General features: G+C 31.5%; 2 protein-coding genes and 1 pseudogene across 2 annotated transcripts; 2 read left to right on the plus strand and 1 right to left on the minus strand.

Annotated features, from left to right (window-relative positions):
- Nucleotides 1-698: 698 nt before the first annotated feature.
- LOC112732688 (zinc finger protein CONSTANS-LIKE 5-like) lies at nt 699-1284 on the minus strand (annotated as a pseudogene).
- A 4865-nt stretch (nt 1285-6149) lies between these two features.
- LOC112732689 (putative disease resistance RPP13-like protein 1) lies at nt 6150-7598 on the plus strand. The gene has a single exon (XM_025781437.1). It carries the CDS (start codon nt 6150-6152, stop codon nt 7596-7598), a length of 1449 nt encoding a protein of 482 aa, XP_025637222.1.
- Nucleotides 7599-7611: 13 nt separating this feature from the next.
- Nucleotides 7612-9747, plus strand: LOC112732690 (putative disease resistance RPP13-like protein 1). The gene has a single exon (XM_025781438.1). The coding sequence runs from the start codon at nt 7612-7614 to the stop codon at nt 9745-9747; it is 2136 nt and encodes a 711-aa protein (XP_025637223.1).
- The last annotated feature ends 8048 nt before the right edge of the window (nt 9748-17795 follow it).

Here is a 17795-nt window from a genome sequence, read left to right on the forward strand (position 1 = left end):
ATATTTTGTCAATTTCAGCTATCATATGGGTTTGTACAACAACACTTACATCAAACAAATTTTTGGACTTTCAACCCAACCAAATATATATTTGTTATAAAAAATATCATTATTATCTTTTAAACTCAACAATAATGTTAAAGAGCCAATAGAATTTATTATTTTTGTCTAATAATTAATCAATAATATTTAAAAATATTAACTAAAAAACATATTAATCTATTAGTAATATATTAAAACAGAGCACAAAGTAATTTCTAGATGCATTGTTAGTCTTTTAGCTTTCTAATATTATGCCACATCAGCTTAAATGCCTAATTTAAATAAATCCCCATAATAATTCTTAAAATTCACGAGATTACCCAATTTAATTCTTGGGATTTCAATTTTACTATAGTGGTCCCCAAATTGAGCTTCGACTATCATAATGGTCATTGAGTTCATCTCCGGCGATGACTCAGTGAATCAGTGCTGATGTGGCTATCATGTGCCACATTGGACTCACTCTGACCCCACACCCCTCCTCTCCTTCCCCTCTTTCTCTCTCTCTACCACACTCTTCTCCTACGCCACCCTCCTCTCCTCCCCTCCCTCTTCACCGCACTCTGCTCTTCTTGTCATCCCTTTTCCATCTCCTTTCATCCTCAACTCTCTCCATCCCTCTCTCGGTCTCTCCTTCTCTTTTGACCTACCTTTCCCTACCCTTCGCCACCTCTCCTACTCCTCTCATCTCTCACTACCTCATAGTTCATCTCGCACAGCTGCATAGCTCCACCGCCAATTCCCACCAATCCTATCACTCAAATCGAAGCAATTTTGACCAAATGAGTACGATGTATTTGAGACGGTGTTTTCATCTAGCACCAAGCAACTACTTTTGGCATAGTGGATAATTGAAGGAGGAAAGCTTTGATCTACAGAAATCGATGTCCAAGCAACTACCTTTGGCATGGTGGTTCATCATGGGGGCAGGTTTGGATTGAATGGGAACGACGTTGTCGTTTTTGGCCCTGTTGTTTTGTTATTATTGTTATAGAAGGAGTTGGGGTAACTGAAATCGAGAAAATGATCAATTTTTGAGAAGAACAGCTGCCTTGATTTCATGTCTAGGGCGTCTATGAGTTTTGAGCTGTAGTTTGGGTAGGGGATGAGCCAGAAGGCGTCGTCATTGGGAAATCCGTTGGAGGAGGCATTGGTTGGGACGGTAAAGCTGAAGGAGACGTAGAGGCCTTCGGCAAAGTTAAAGAAGGGCTCGACGGGAGCGTGCTTGTGGCGGCGGGTGAAGGGAAGGAGAGGAGAATAGCATAGGAGAAGAGTGCCGTGGAGAAGGAGGAGAAGGAGAGGAGCGGTGTGGGGTCAAAGTGGGTACAATGTGGCACTAAATCGTTGAGTCATCAATGGAGATGAGCTCAAGGACCACTATGGTGCCCAGAGCTCAATTTGGGGGACTACTATAGTGAAATTGGAACCTCGAAAAATAAATTGAGTAATTCCATGAATCTCAGGAAATATTAGGGGTGAGCACGGGTCGAGTTGGTTCGGATTTAAGGTGAAATTAGAACCGAATCAATTGGATTATAATTGGTTCGGATTTACGTTTTTTGTGTATGTATCCAAACCAAACCAAACCAATTAAAAATGGATTGGTTCGGTTCGGATAATTGGATACTCGATGAAACAGAAATTCATAAAAAAAATTGAAAAAACGAAATTAGAGATGCCGACAACGGAGAGGAAGCTGGTTGCTGCGTCGCTGCCGCTACCAAAGACGACGATGGAAAAGTCGATGCTGACGGTCCCGTGGACGACGATGCTGATGGTCCCACAGAAGACAATGGTGACGGAAACGCCAACAATGGAGAGGAAGCTGGTTGCGTGAGTAACGGTGAGGTGGTAAGGTTTGAGGAAGCTCTGCTAGGGTTTACTACATGGGGTGAGGTAGGGCGCCGCTGCTAGTGTTTGTTAGGGTTACTAGATAACTCAAAAACATTAAAAGGCATATATATATATATTAATTTTTTTATTTAATTAATATATGGTCGGGTCTACGGGGGTTTGGGTTCTGCACTCCCAGAACCGTTATCCGGACCAATTACTAGAAAAGACATTGGTTTGGTTCGGGTCCTGTTGGTTTCAAAACCAATTTAATTGGTTCGGTTCGAATTCTGACGGGTAATCGGGTACCCGCTACCCGTGCTCACCCCCTAGGAAACACTTGAGTACAATTTTCTATCTTTGCATTATGCCATATGATTCTCGTTGTATTTTTATCTCCTTATGATAACCTATCTTTATATAATGTTATACTTATATGATTCTTTTTTTAATCGTAACTTTTCATATTCTCTTATCCTTTATTTTTATGTAGGTTACACTATTGCTTTCAATGTTAATGTTAATTATTTTTAATAAGTATAAATTTAATTAAAAATTAATTTCTTCTCTTCTTCTTTCATACTCATCACTCATTCTTATATTTATTATATAAATCAACATTTATTTCACACATTTTTTTTACCTCCTCTCACATAATACATCTTTTTCTTTCTCCTTCTCCCTCTCAATTCTTGCTAATTTTTTGCAAATTAGAATTTAGTTGATGACCATAGTTTTTTTTTTTTTTAATTTGCTAAACATATGTATTCGGTGATTGTATAATTGTATTCATTAGTTTTTTTATTTCTTTGTATAATTGTATTCATCTGTTAATATATTGTTTTTGTTGCCTATATATCGCTTTTTTTTTCTTTCAACAATTTACATTTTTTTAATATCATTTAGTTGTAATAATATTGTTAAAAATGTATGTTGTCATGATTCATAAAAAATAAAATTAAAAAAATAAATATCGTTTTTAATAATCAAAACGTTAATAATATTCATATTTGTATTTTATCTAATAGTTTTATTAGTGTACCATAATATTTAAATATAACCTAAAAGAAATTAAAAAAAACAAAAATAACTATTTAAAAATAAAAATGAAAAATTATTATATAAAATCAGGTAAATAAAATTCAATTGAATATTTTTATTATTTATAGTCTAATTTATGTATATTTTTATTTTTTATAATTATTAAATTTTAAATTAATTTTTATTTTAAATTATCATTTATCATCAACTGTTATAAAATTTAAATTAATTTTGATATGCTACTAAACAAAATTTTAAACTTCTTAATCAATTAAATTTAATTCATTTTATTATTCAATTGAATTACAAAATAACGATTAAGCATAATTATTATCTATATTAAAATGGTATATTTTTTGTTGAATAATAATAATATTATTAAATCATATATAAATTGTCAAATTAGATAAATATATATAAAATATTTTTTATAAATTAATTTCTAAATTTAATATTAATTTACATATTATCTAATATATCTCTAAATAATATATATATATATATATATATATATATATATATATATATATATATATATATATATATATTACTTTAAATTTATACTATATAATATAATTAATTTATCTCTACCACATTGCACCGGTCTTAATCTAGTTAAATTAAACATATTAAACTTAATTAAAGATATTAACTAATATAAAATAAAATTACTAACTCTTATACTTTTCACTTCATCAAATGTGATATTCTCATAAAACAATACATGAATTTACTATTAATTTTATGTATTATTTAAAAGTTTAACTAAGATGTGTCCTAGAATATATGATGATAAGTTTATCATTAATAAAAAATTTTAAATATTTTTATTTAATAAAAATAAAATAAATACATTAAAAATTTAAATTTTTTACATTTTTAATTAAAAAATTTATTAATAACAAATTTATCATGTACTTAGATCCGTTTGTATAAATAATTTAATTAAGTTTTTTTTGAAAAAATAGTTTAAATAATAAATACTTATATTAAAAGTAGGGACGGATATATGGGGGACGAGTGGAGGCCTCGGCCCCCAACTTTTTTTAAAAAGATTAATAGTAATAACTAATAAGTTATTAAGTATGATTTAATTTTTTAAAAAATTTATTTAGGATTTAGTTTAGGAAAAGTCTAGGGCCAGCAACTTTATTAAATTCTGGCCAGCATGTAATCCGCAAAAGAAAATTGAACCATTGGATGAAATTTCACACCATTAAAATCATCATTGATGGCTACTTGATGGCTACAAATCACAAAAGTTGCTGGCCCCTAGCACTCCTCTTTAGTTTAATATAAATAATAGATTCTATTATTGATGAATTTTATGATACGAAAAATCGACCACTTCGTTAATAAAAAATACATACATATTTTTTGTATTTTAAAATATATTTTCTATCGATATATTTTTGTAATGCATTTCATATTATATAATTTTTTGCATAAATTTTTAATATTATATATGTTATTGACCCCCTCATAATAATATGTCTAGATCCGTCCCTGATTAAAAGTAATTTATAAATAAGTTATTCTATTTTTGATTTTTTAGTTCTAAAAGTATTTATTTTAAAAAAAATATAATAAAAAAAATTTATTATAAAAAAAGTTATTTTTTTTAACTTTTCTATAAATACTTAAATAATTTTCAAAAAACTATAATTTAATTTTAAAATTTACACTAAATATTAATAATACTATTTTTTATAAATAAAAAATAAAAAAAAAATAACTTTAAAAACTTCTCAATTGTCATGTTTTTTTTTTTTTTTTACCAAAGATACGAGACTCGAACCCGCAACCTCTTAATTGAGTATGGGGAGACTATATTATTTGAGCTATTATTCATTGGCAAAAATTTGGAAAGATAGGAGACTCGAACCCACAACCTCTTAATTGAATATGGAGAGTCTATATCATTTAAACTATTATTCATTAGCTAAAAATTTAAAAAGATATGTGACTCAAACTCGCGACCTCTTAATTGGCTAACTCAATTGCCATGTTAGTTAAACTTATATTATTTAATTCGTATTAAATATTCTGTAAGTATATTGACCCGCGCATGGCGGGATATCCACTACTATATATATATATATATATATATATATATATATATACCGTAATTAAGCTTGTGATGTGCTGTACATTTTAATTAATAAAAGATAATTATACATCGTAATAAAATATTTGTTCCTCTAGCTGTATAACTGTATTCTAAGCTGGCAATAAAAAAAATATACATAAATAAATAAACAACCAGGTTATATATACAGTAAAATGAATTATTAAAATCAATTATTTTAATAAAATTTATATTTAAACTAAAAATAAAAATAAATTAAGCTACATATATTTATATATTGTGTAAATAATATTTTTTGATAAGAAAATTACTCGCACAAAAACACTTAAAAGTTAAAATATTTTTTTTAAAGATATTTTTTAATAATTAAAATTTAATTAACAAATATAATTGATTAAACTGTATTATTTTTGTTAAAATTAAATTGGTCAAATCGATAAGCTAAATTTTAAACCGATTTAAATTAATATTTTTTATAAAAATAACTATAATATTTTTATTATAAAAAATAATTAAAAAAAAATATATATATATATATATATATATTAATTTTAAAAACTCTAAATCCTAACATCTCTTCTCTCTATGCATAGGATTAAGATTTAGAATTTTCAATATATATATATATATATATATAAAATAAAAATATATTAGTCTATACTGTCATAAGATTAAGATTTAGAATTTTTAAAATTAATATATATATATATAAAATAAAAATATATTAATTATTTTTTATAATAAAAATATTGTAGTCATTTTTTATAAAAAAAATATTAATTTAAATTGCTTATTCATCGATTTTTCAGTTAAATCGATTTATCTAGTCTAATTTTGATAAAAATAATACAATAATCGATTATATATATATATATATTGAATTTAATTATTAAAAAAGTATTTAAAAAAAAAAAGTTTTAAGCGTGAGGGACTCCATTTTGATAAACAAATAATGAAAGACCAATAACTTAAAAAAAAAAGGTCTGCAAGTCGTCGACGACATTGCCTGAATTCACCGTAAAACGTTGATCTTTTCTCTTTTGTCTGTGTGTCTCAAGAAAGGAGAGGAGTTCTGAATACCAGACACCGGTCACTACACTCCTTTTACTGTTTAGCTTTTCGCTTTGTTACCGACCTTTCCATCATGACCAACCAAAACATTGATTGGATTGGTTCATTTGTGTCTGCGGCAATGCAAGTGGCGTTGGGACGTGTAGACACTATAGTTTCTCCTGCTGTTCTAGAATTCCTCCGAGGCAACCACATTGACGAGCCACTCCTGGAGAAGTTGAAGATGCTGTTGGTGTTAGCTGCCACAGTGCTCAATGATGTTGAGGAAAAGCAGTTCACTGATACATCCGTCAAGGAATGGTTTGATGGGCTGAGGAATGCTGCCTATGATGCTGATGATCTCCTGGATGAGATTGCCACTCTTCAAAACAAGGAGGATTCTTCTGGATCTGACACCGTCGTTGGCCGGTTTAATGCTTATCTTCATTCTCTAACTCCATCTGCTCGACAACTGACTTCTAATCTCGACAAGATAGTTGAGATGCTGAAATTTTTTACTGAGCATAAGGGCAGTCTTGGCCTCAATGAAGTCAACGCTGGTAAGTCACTCTCGTTGGCTTTACCCACAACTTCTTTGGTGGATGAACATCAAGTGTACGGCAGAGATGATGACAAGAAAAAGATTATTGACTTTCTGCCATCTAATGGAAAAAGGGTGGCTGTTGTTGCAATTGTTGGGATGGGAGGGGTTGGTAAAACCACTCTTGCTAGGATGTTGTACAACGACAATCTTTACCAGTTCAGATCATGGACTTGTATTTCAGAGACATCAGACGTTTGTCAAGTTACCAAGAAAGTCTATGAGTCATTCACTTTGTCTCATTCTAACATTTCAGACTTGAATGTACTCCAAATCAAGCTTGAGAGGCTATTAAGAGGACAGCGGTTTCTGCTTGTTTTGGACGGGTTTTCGGATGAAAACTCTCTCGATTGGGACACGCTGAGAAGGCCATTCCTCTCAGGAGGCAGGGGAAGTAAAATCATCGTAACAACACGCAGTCAAAGAATTGCAAAAGCAGTTCAAGCTGATTTAACTCATCCCCTCGTGCCTCTCCAAGAAGAAGATACATGGAACTTATTCTCAAGTCATGCATTCAAAGCTGGAAAACCTATCAACTACCATGTCATAGAAGCAATTGGTAAGGAAATAGTGAAGAAGTGCAAAGGCCTTCCTTTAGCTGCAAAATCACTAGGGAGCCTTTTGCATTACACGGAGGATGTTGAGGAGTGGGAAAATGTATGCAACAGCCATATATGGGAGTTACCATGTGGTAAGAGCAGCATACTTCCTGCTTTAAGATTGAGCTACAATCATCTACCTTCGCTGTTAAGGCAATGCTTTGTTTACTGTTCCATATTTCCTCAAGGATATGAAATTGAAAAGTGGGACTTGATTTACTTATGGATGGCTGAAGGTATTCTGCCGAAACCAGACACACAGAAGCGAGTAGAAGATGTCGGCCATGAATGCTTTCAGGAACTATTGTCCAGATCTTTTTTTGATCAGTCAAATCCGAAGTGAATCTCACTTTAGGATGCATGACCTTATCAGTGATTTAGCTCAGTCTGTCGCTGGAGATTTCTACTACAATCTAGATGATAATTCAAAAAGAAATAAGAGTTGGATTCGGCATCTATCATATACTCAAAGCAACAATGGTGTCGCAGATAAGTTTGAGTCCTTCTCTCATTTAGAAAAACTGAGGACCCTCTTACCATTCAATTCCTCAGTCCGTAACAGCAGGTATTCATTCCCTGATATTGTTGGACATTTCTTGAAAAAGAAGAATCCCCTGCGTGTTCTGTCCCTGTCCAGGTATGCAATTACCAAGATTCAAGTTTCACTTGGAAACTCATTGCATCTCCGGTACTTGAATCTTTCTCATACAACTATCGAGGAGCTGCCTGATTTTGCTTGCGACTGTTATAACTTGGAGACACTAATTTTGTCATGGTGTCGCTCCCTTCGCAAGTTACCAATAAAAATTGTCAAACTTGTACATCTGCGACATCTTGATATCAGGGAAAGCAGTGTCACTGAGATGCCAGCAGATTTTGGTGAACTGAAATCCCTTCAAGTGTTGACTAGTTTTGTGGTAAGTAATGGCAGGGGGTCCAAAATTGATGAGTTGGGGAAACTACCAGATCTTCGTGGATCACTTTTGATTGACAACTTGGAGAATGTATCTTCACCAGCGGAAGCTTCCAATGCTGGGTTGAGTAGCAAACAATATATTCATGAGTTGGGATTCAAATGGTCGACTGGTACTCAACACAGTGAAAATAGTGTACTGGATGAGTTGAAGCCACATGAAAATGTGAAAAGGCTTACCATTCAAAATTTTGCTGGTGATAGCCTGCCAAATTGGTTGGGGAGTGCTGCATTCTCTAGAATGGTGTTTCTACGGCTTTCGAACTGTAGGAATTGCTTGTCACTACCTTCACTTGCAGAACTGCCCATACTCAAAGAACTCTATATAACAAACATGGGAAAGCTGCGGGAGGTGGGTCCAGAATTCTATGGAGATATAACTGAGTCATTTGAGTCCTTGAAGATCAAATCCTTGAAGAGTGTAGAGTTTGAGGGCATGCCCAGTTGGCAAGATTGGTCAACCAGCAATCAAGGTGTGGGATTCCGTTCCCTTGAAAAGCTTAACATAGATAGATATCCCATGCTGAATGGGGATATACCTGATCAATTTCCTTCTGTGGACCTATTACTGATCGACGCATGTCAAGTTTGGATGGGGAGTTCTGCCTTCTCCAATGTGGTGTTTCTGCAGCTTGCGAATTGCACAAATTGTTGGTTACTTCCTCCACTTGGAGAACTACCTTCCCTGAAGGAACTCTACATAGCTAACATGAGAGGCCTTCAGAAGGTGGGTTCTGAATTTTATGGGAATACAACTGAGCCATTCAAGTCCTTGAAAATCATCAAGTTTGAGAACATGCCCAATTGGCAAGTTTGGAAATCCAGCAGTCAGTGTGCAGGATTTCCTTCACTCGAAAAGCTTCACATAAACGGATGTCCCAAACTAGTGGGAAGGTTACCTAATCAGCTTCCTGCCCTATGTATACTAGTGATTGGTGGATGCCAAGCTCTCAGTGATTTAATGGGGGGCTCTGACAACTATCCTTCTCTTAGGCAATTAAACTTAAAGGGTTGCTGTAATTCTATCATCACCTTCAATTTATTCCACTTCACCAACCTTGAAGAACTTAATGTACAAGATTGTGGGAATCTCAACACAATTTTGTTTCCTCCAAAAGGTCTCCCATGTCTTAGAAAACTTGAGCTGAATGACTGCTCAAACCTGGTTTCATTTCCGGTAGGAGGGTGTCCTCAACTGAAGTCACTGTCCATCATCAAATGCATAAGTCTCTTCCCTCAAAATGCATGGGATCTGCGGCAATTGACATCACTGACTTCTCTTCATATCAGTGGACTTCCGAGTCTGACTTCGATTGACAACACAGGAATTCAGTCCGTAGTGTCTCTCACAACTCTGGAGATTGAAGCTTGTGATCAGCTTGAGTCTCTACCTTTTGAAGAACTAACCTCCCTTTCTCATCTTACCATCAAAGCATGCAAGAAGTTAAAAGAGCTGTTTGAGACAAATCAAGACTTCCAGCAAAAGATTGGTAATATACGGTCCGCAACCATAATCTAGATCACACAAGTCGATAGGGTACGTCGGGTAGTGAGACTTTTTACCACAAACTTCATTGAAATCTGTGTTTATAAATGTTCACGTTCATTTGGAAATATTTTTTATTTGTTGTTGATTTACTATTTGAATTGGATAACAAACGATTGAATTAATTTGAGTTATAGTGGTGGTTGAATTCATTTTTTTTTTTTACTGAAAATAGGAGATTCGAAGTCCCAACCTCTTACTTGAATATGGAAAAATTATGTCATTTGAGTTATAACTCATTTGACGTGATTGAATTCATTTACTATCTGTTTTCATTTACTATTTTATTCATTTTCGTATTTCCTTCCTTCAATTTGTTCTAATTTCTTCATTTACCACATAATTATAAAAACTAGATTAACATCCAGGCGCGATGTGGGGAGAACTAAATTAATTATATTATATAGTGTAAATTTAAAATAATATTAAATTTAAAAATTAATTTGTAAAAAGTATTATACAATGCATTTATTTAATTTGACAATTTATATATAATTTAATAATATTATTATTCAACAAAAAATATACCGTTTTAATATAAATAATAATTGTGCTTAATCGTTATTTTGTAATTTAATTGAATAATAATATAGATCAAGTTTAATTGATTAAGAAGTTTAAAATTTTGTTTAATAGCGTACCAAAATTAATTTAAATTTTATAATATTTGATGATAAATAATAATTTAAAAAAATTAATTCAAAATTTAATAATCATAAAAAAAAATTATACATAAGTTAGATTATAAGTAATAAAAACATTCAATTGAAGTTTATTCACTTGACTTCGTATATTTTTTTTTAAATAGTTACTTTTCTTTTATTTTTTAGATTATATTTAAATAGTATGGTACAATAATAAAACTATTAGATAAAATATAATTATGAATATTATTAATGTTTTGATAATTAAAAACGACATTCAATTTTTAAATTTTATTTTTTATGAATCATGACAACATGTATTTTTAATAATATTATTACAACTAAATAATGTTTAAAAAATATAAATTGTTGAAAAAAAAGTGATATATAGATGACAAAGACACTATATAACTTATGAATAAAATTACACAAAGAAATTAAAAATTAATGAATATAATCATACAATCACCTAATACATACGTTTAGCAAATTAAAAAAAAAAAAACTATGATCATCAACCAAATTTTAGTTGTGCAAAAAATTAGCAAGAACTAAAATTAGATCCACATATCGCGCAGGACAATAAATTAATGATAGCATGTAGTATATTTTAATAAATATCATATTATTTAAAAATAATAATTTAAATAATATATATATATATATATATATATATAAAAAGTAATGTTAAATTTAGAATTTGTTAGTTTTGAAATATTTTACAGTACAAGAGTTTTTTATATTGGAATTCTACAAAGCTACATGTTTATTTGTTGTTTTAATGGTCACATTTATTTTTGTTGATGGACTTAGTCTTTTTATGTAGTGTTTATCCTCTTTTTTATTTTCAGTTGCTATTGCAGTTGTTGCTTTTTTTTTCTGTCATGTATTCTTGTGAAGACATGTTCTTTATTTGTGTGCACTTTTTATTATGAATATGTGTCTTGGATTTGTTTATTTTTCTTTCTCCTTAGTCTCTTGATTGGTACGTCATTTTCGTCTGATGATATTAGTGTTAGCGAAACTAATTCTTATAATCAATGAAAAATATAAATGAGCAATATAAATGATGTTTTGAATAAGTAAAATATTTTGTAGTATTACCTTTTTTATTTGTTGTGGTAGAACTTGAGGTTCAGTATTATTTGTTAGGACAAATGTCTTGATAATTGTGTATTATTGAGAGCCTTCTTTGAGGTTAAAGGGTTACACAAATTTTTTAATTGGGATGATACTTCAGTGTCATTAGCTTCATGAAGTGTCATTAAATTTGAGTCAGTTGTGCCCAATAATTTTTTTGCTTCTCTATCAAATAGAACAAAAGTTGTTGCAATACTTTGATCTGAAACTTTTAATTTAATGATGAACTTGTAGTAATTATTCAGTTAGTAACTTATAATTTGATGAGATTTTTTGTAATAAATATATAAATTTATCTTATCATTGAATATTGTGGCGTTTGATTATATGTACCACAAATATATTTGTCTCATTTCTTATATGCTTTTTTCTTACACTTTTCACATTCAACATAGCTCCAATTTGTCATCAATTTCATTTATAGTCGCTAAAATTGTAAAGATCTTTTTCTACTCAAATTTCTAATTTTTGTTATCACTAAGTATATGGTATTTGAGTTAGTATAATATATGTTGTGAGTTTTTTGGGTCATATTTGATCATCAGATTTTCATTGCATAGCCAATAGATCTTGAATAGTTGTTCGATTTCTGATAATTCTGTTTTAAAGATTTGTGTTGACATAATCTTGGCTTAGTATCTCCATTATTTCTTCATCTTGATCAGTCCTTCTTAAGGCATTATTTATATTTGTTAAATTAAATAATAAAATAAATTAATTAATATTTTAAATATTTGTTGGTTATGAAATACCCATAAATAAGTTGTATAAATTCTTCAATTTGTAGATTGATGTAGATTTTTGTGCTTAAAATTGTGCTAATCGAATAGTCATATGATTATATTATAATATAATAGTTAAATAAAAAATATAGACAAAATTAAGTTAAAATGGTGTTATAAGTTTTGTTAAAATAAGATTGTGTTGTATTATTCTAGTTAAATTTATTATATAATATATAATTCTTTGAATAAATAAATAAATATATTTGAAAATTTATGAAAAGAACATACCTTTCTATTCACCAACTAATGTTGGTATCACTGCAATAATTTTTTGGTCATTTGTTTGTGTTGTAATTTTTGTGTGCATTTAACTATATTCTTTTATAATGTGACTTTTAATATGATATTCCTAACATTATTATAACTATGTTGTTAATGACTATATATATAAATTAAAAATAAATTGTATGTTTATTTTTTTACTCTTTAAATATCAACTTTACATTATTAGAATTTTTTTTTTAATTTTAAAGAAAGACTCTTTTCGTATCATTATGATATTAGTAGCGCTATTTTGACATGAAATTACATCAAATAAATGTAAAAATGACATTTTTTAATGGAGATTTGGAAAAAGAGGTCTATATAAGACAATCTGAAGAGTTTATTTCAAGTGCTTATATGGAATTAGTTTGCAAATTTAAGAGAGCAATGTATGGTTTTAAACAGGCTTTTCGACCATGGTATTTGAAGTTTCACAATATAATTTCTTTATTTGGTGTCATTGAAAATATTTCTGATCAATGTATATACTATAAGATTAGTGGGAATAAGATCATATTTCTCATCTTATATATACATGACATTTTACTTGTAACAAATGACTTGGAATTGTTACATGAGGCAAAACAATTTTTCTCTATATATTTTGATAAGAAAGATACGTGTGACGCATCTTATATTATTAGCATAAAGATTTATAAAGATAAACATAAAGAAATTTTAAGTTTATCTCAAGAAACCTATATTAATAAAATTGTTGAGAGGTTTAAAAAAATATAAAATTATTTGTTGCACCTATTGTAAAAAGTGACAAGTATTGCACTTATTGTAAAAGGGGCCATGGATTTCTTACTCCTATTTTTATACAGGAGTATGATTCACCACCATTAAAATATTTACAAAATAAACCCCATATTTTTATTTTTGAAAAAAATTGATAATTAAACATTTGCCCTTTGCTTTTTTTTTTGTTTTACACATTCCTTCTGTTTCTTTTAATCAGAGTTTCAAAGATGAGAGTCCAAAATTTTGCTAGGGCTTTTGCCCCTCTGCTTTCCATCAACGTCGCTCCTTCCTTGGTCCTCCCCCTCCGCAGTAGCTCGCTCTCTGATCCTCTCCCTGCGTCATGGTCGTTCTCTAATCCTTTCTATTCGCGGAATTGCTCGTTCTCCCCTGTATCGTGCTTGTTCTCTGATCGTCGACGCCGCAACACGCTGCCGCCGCCGTTGCTACACTCGGGTCCACCACTTCATTGTTTTCTGTCGCCTCTCTGTTCCTCTATCTTCTTCACCAGCGACTCTGATCTCTATCCTTCTCCCTCCACCTCTGCCTCTGCGACCTACTCCTTTAAGGTTCCATTTTGTTTTTATTTTTATTGTACTTTATTTTCTTTTCTATGAAAATTTTATGTGAATTTGAATGTTCTTCGTTTGCCAGAGTATTGAATGTTGTTTTGATTTTAAAAGAATTTGATAATAAACCAGTAAAAAGTTTCAAAATGGATTAGGAGTCCTTGATTATGCTTGAATGATTGAATTTGATTGTTATGCTTTGGTTGGTAGTAACTCTTTTGATTTCTAATTGAATAAGGCTCCTACTTTTTTGTGGAAGTAGGACAATGATTGTGAAGAACTAAAATACAATACATGGTGTCTTGTATGATGGAGACATCTGGGTTAGTATGAGTTAACCAAATATTTTCCCTTATCAGTTAGTTTCACTTTCTATACTCAAATATTTCAGGTTTCAAAGTTCATGTTCTCTCTTTTCTTGTTCTGTAGTTATGTTGCACCGGAGTATGCATGCACTGGAATGCTGACTGAGAAGAGTGATGTTTATAGTTTTGGGATACTTATTATGGAAATAATTACCGTAAGAAGTCCCGTTGAATATAGTAAAACCCAAGGAGAGGTTAGAGGCTATAACCAATAATAATATACAGTTTTGGTTTTAATCTTCTTACAATGTTCTATGCTAATTATTTTCTCTCTTTTTCTATTTTCCTAACTAGAATTTGGTATATTTGCAGGTTAATTTAATTGAGTGGTTGAAAGCTATGGTTGGCAATAGAAAATCAGAGGAACTCATTGATCCGAACCTTCCTGAAAAGTCTTCTTCAAAGGCTCTTAAGCTTTGCTCTGTTGGTTGCTCTTAAATGTGTTGATCCAGATGCCATAAAGAGACCTAAAATCGGACACATAATCCACATGCTTGAGGCCGACGAGATCCTATTCAGTGATGTATGTTCTTTCCCTTTCTTGAATTCTGTATTATACATAACTGGAGAGCAAAAGTAAGATGATTCAGCATTGCTATAATTTGATTCTCATTTATCACTATTTTATCATTCTTTCTTGGAGGAACGGAGGACTGAAGGGGAATCGTTGTGATCCCATGGCAATTATCATCATGAGCAAAAGGACTCTAGCAGAGATAGAAAGTGAATAGGTGGAGAGATCACTGATCGAAGTGAAGATGATAATAGCAGTAAAAATCTTGTCCATCCCACTAGGTTGAGATGATAGTTGTTAAATGGTAAATGTAGCTATGTATTTATTATTTTTGGTTTTAGTAGTTTGCCTATATTAATTTCTACCTCAATCTGGACAACATGCAATGAGTGTATTTTTGCTGCATAATTTTTCCTCCCACCACAATTTGGGATTCATTGTATACTCGTTCATTATTACTAAAAATCAAAATTTTGATGTCGTCCTTCTGATTTATAAGACAAATGTAGCTCAAGTGTTTTATAAAAAGTAATAATATTTTCAAGTTGCTCAAACTGTAGTATCAAACTCCAGTTGTTTCATTCTGGTCCCATCATAAATTAAGGTAGCATTTGTTTTCGGAGACAGGACACAGAGACATAGACAGTACATGTTTAAAATGTGTTTGGAAGCAGAGACATGGACACGGAACACATTGTCTCCGAGACAGTTTTTTATATTTTTGTGTCCACTCTTTTACGAAGGACAATGATGGAAACGGAATTTGGAAGAGTGGACACATATTTTTTTATAAATTTTGTTTTCCTTTTTGTTCATATACATTTTTTATTATTCTACTATTATCCCTTCTTATTTTTTCTATAATTAGTCTTGAAACTTTTTTTTTCATGTAAAAATAGATTCTTTTTTAATATTGATTTTTTATTTAAAATTAATCTGGCTTATTAACCTAAACAAAATTTTTTATTAATCAAACTCAGATCTACTTTTTTATTAATCTTAACCATATGTATTCTTACATATTAATAATAAATTTAAAAATAAAATAAATATATTTATAATTTTTATTTTAATATAAGTACTATTATATATTTTTTTATTAAAATTTTTGGTCTTTTCAAACTTTTTTTCAAGTTTCGTTTGTACTCCCACGTACTCTCATTCTCTATTAAATTAGTTTTTTTTTTACTAAATAGAAAAGAAAGAAAAAAAGAGACAAAACCAAATTAATTGGCTAGGGTCATATCTAAATATATTAGATGTTGAAACTCACTCCATGGTTGGCTCCAATTCGAGTGAATGTCCGCGACAGAAGCAGCTGCTTTAGCCATACAATCTGCAACACTATTTGCAGTCCTCTGAATTAAAAGAATAGAGACTCTCCAATTCCAATTCATAACCTCCTGTATATGCTTTGCCAAATCCCATTCCGGAATATCCTTACCAAGCATTCTTTGGTTTACCAAGAAAAGAGCTTCTAAATAGTCTGTTTCACAAATAACTTCATGAAATCCACTCTCCCATGCAAGAAGTAAACCTCTCCAAATTGCATACAATTTAGCAAAAAGAACACTGCACACTTTGACTTTCCCAGTGCAACCTTTCAACCAACATCCATCAGGATTGCGAATGATACAACCAAAACCAGCATAGCCAAAAGGAGCAAACCAACTAGCATCACAATTCAATTTAACAGAATGAACTGGAGGTGGAACCCAATGCAAACAAAGTGAAGGAGGAGACAGAGATTGATGCATAGCAAAAATAGTGTGAAACTCCCTTACTGAACTACGAATAAAACTCACCACTTTACTAGCACTCCATGAATCATCTATATTAAATAAGTCATGATTCCTGCTTCTCCAAATCCACCAGATACTCGAAAAGAAAAGAAAAATATCTCCACTCCTTGCACTTCTGTAGAGCCAATCATGTAAATTTGAGTTATCTGAATACAGGCCTAAAAGGTTCCAGACCTCCTTGGCACTAGGGCACTCCCGAAGACAATGAAGAATGGATTCAGAACCATTCTGACACCAATGACAGGTGCTAGATAAAGCTAAACCACGACTCAAACGAAAGTCTGCCGTAGGAATAGCATTATGAAGACAGAGTCAAATCAAGAACTTGTACTTTTCAGGAATATGCAGTCACCATACCCACAACCAATTATCATGCTCATTCCAGTCAAACTTTCTTTTGGCTAGCCAACTGTACCCACTCCTAGCTGAGTAGAGTCTAGAAGATGCCACACCCCACGACCAACCCGAACTCTCTCCAGCATTCAAATCCGGATTATAAGCATTCAAACGCTGTTTGACATCTTCTGGAATGATAGAGAAAATATCATGGAGATTCCATTGACCATCTTTCCAAACGTCTCTATTAGTTAAATCAGAGTCAGATATATGTACAAAAGAAACATCTTGAGCAATTGGGCCCTCAATACTCCAATTGTCAAACCAAAAAGATTGATCAAGTGACCCAACGCACCAAGAGAAGGCATCCTTAAGAGCACCAAAAGCCTTTGAGATACTCTTCCAAACATGAGAAGCATTGCAAGGGGCAGGGCCATCTAAAACTCCCTCATTCCTCAGATACTTCGCCCTCAATAGAGCAACCCAAGACTTGTCCTGACAATGAAAAAGTTGCCACACCAATTTACCAAGTAAAGATATATTAACACACGCAGGATCTCTAACACCTAGGCCACCAAATTTCTTTGGAGTGATCACGGTCCTCCAATTAACAAGAGAAAGACCTCTACCATCAACTTGACCCTTCCAAAGGAACTGTCTCATCATAGAAGACAATTTATCGTAAACCCAATTTGAAAAAAAAGATACCTGCATATGATAGACAGGAATGGATGCTGCAACAGAATTGATCAGGCAAAGTCTCCCTGCTTTATTTAGAAGCCTTCCTTTCCAATTAGCTAATCTTCCCCTCACATTTTCAATCATCGAATGAAAAGAAGCCCTACTGGTACGGGAATGATT

This window comes from Arachis hypogaea, chromosome 13, assembly GCF_003086295.3.
Source record: "Arachis hypogaea cultivar Tifrunner chromosome 13, arahy.Tifrunner.gnm2.J5K5, whole genome shotgun sequence".
Taxonomy (NCBI): domain Eukaryota; kingdom Viridiplantae; phylum Streptophyta; class Magnoliopsida; order Fabales; family Fabaceae; genus Arachis; species Arachis hypogaea.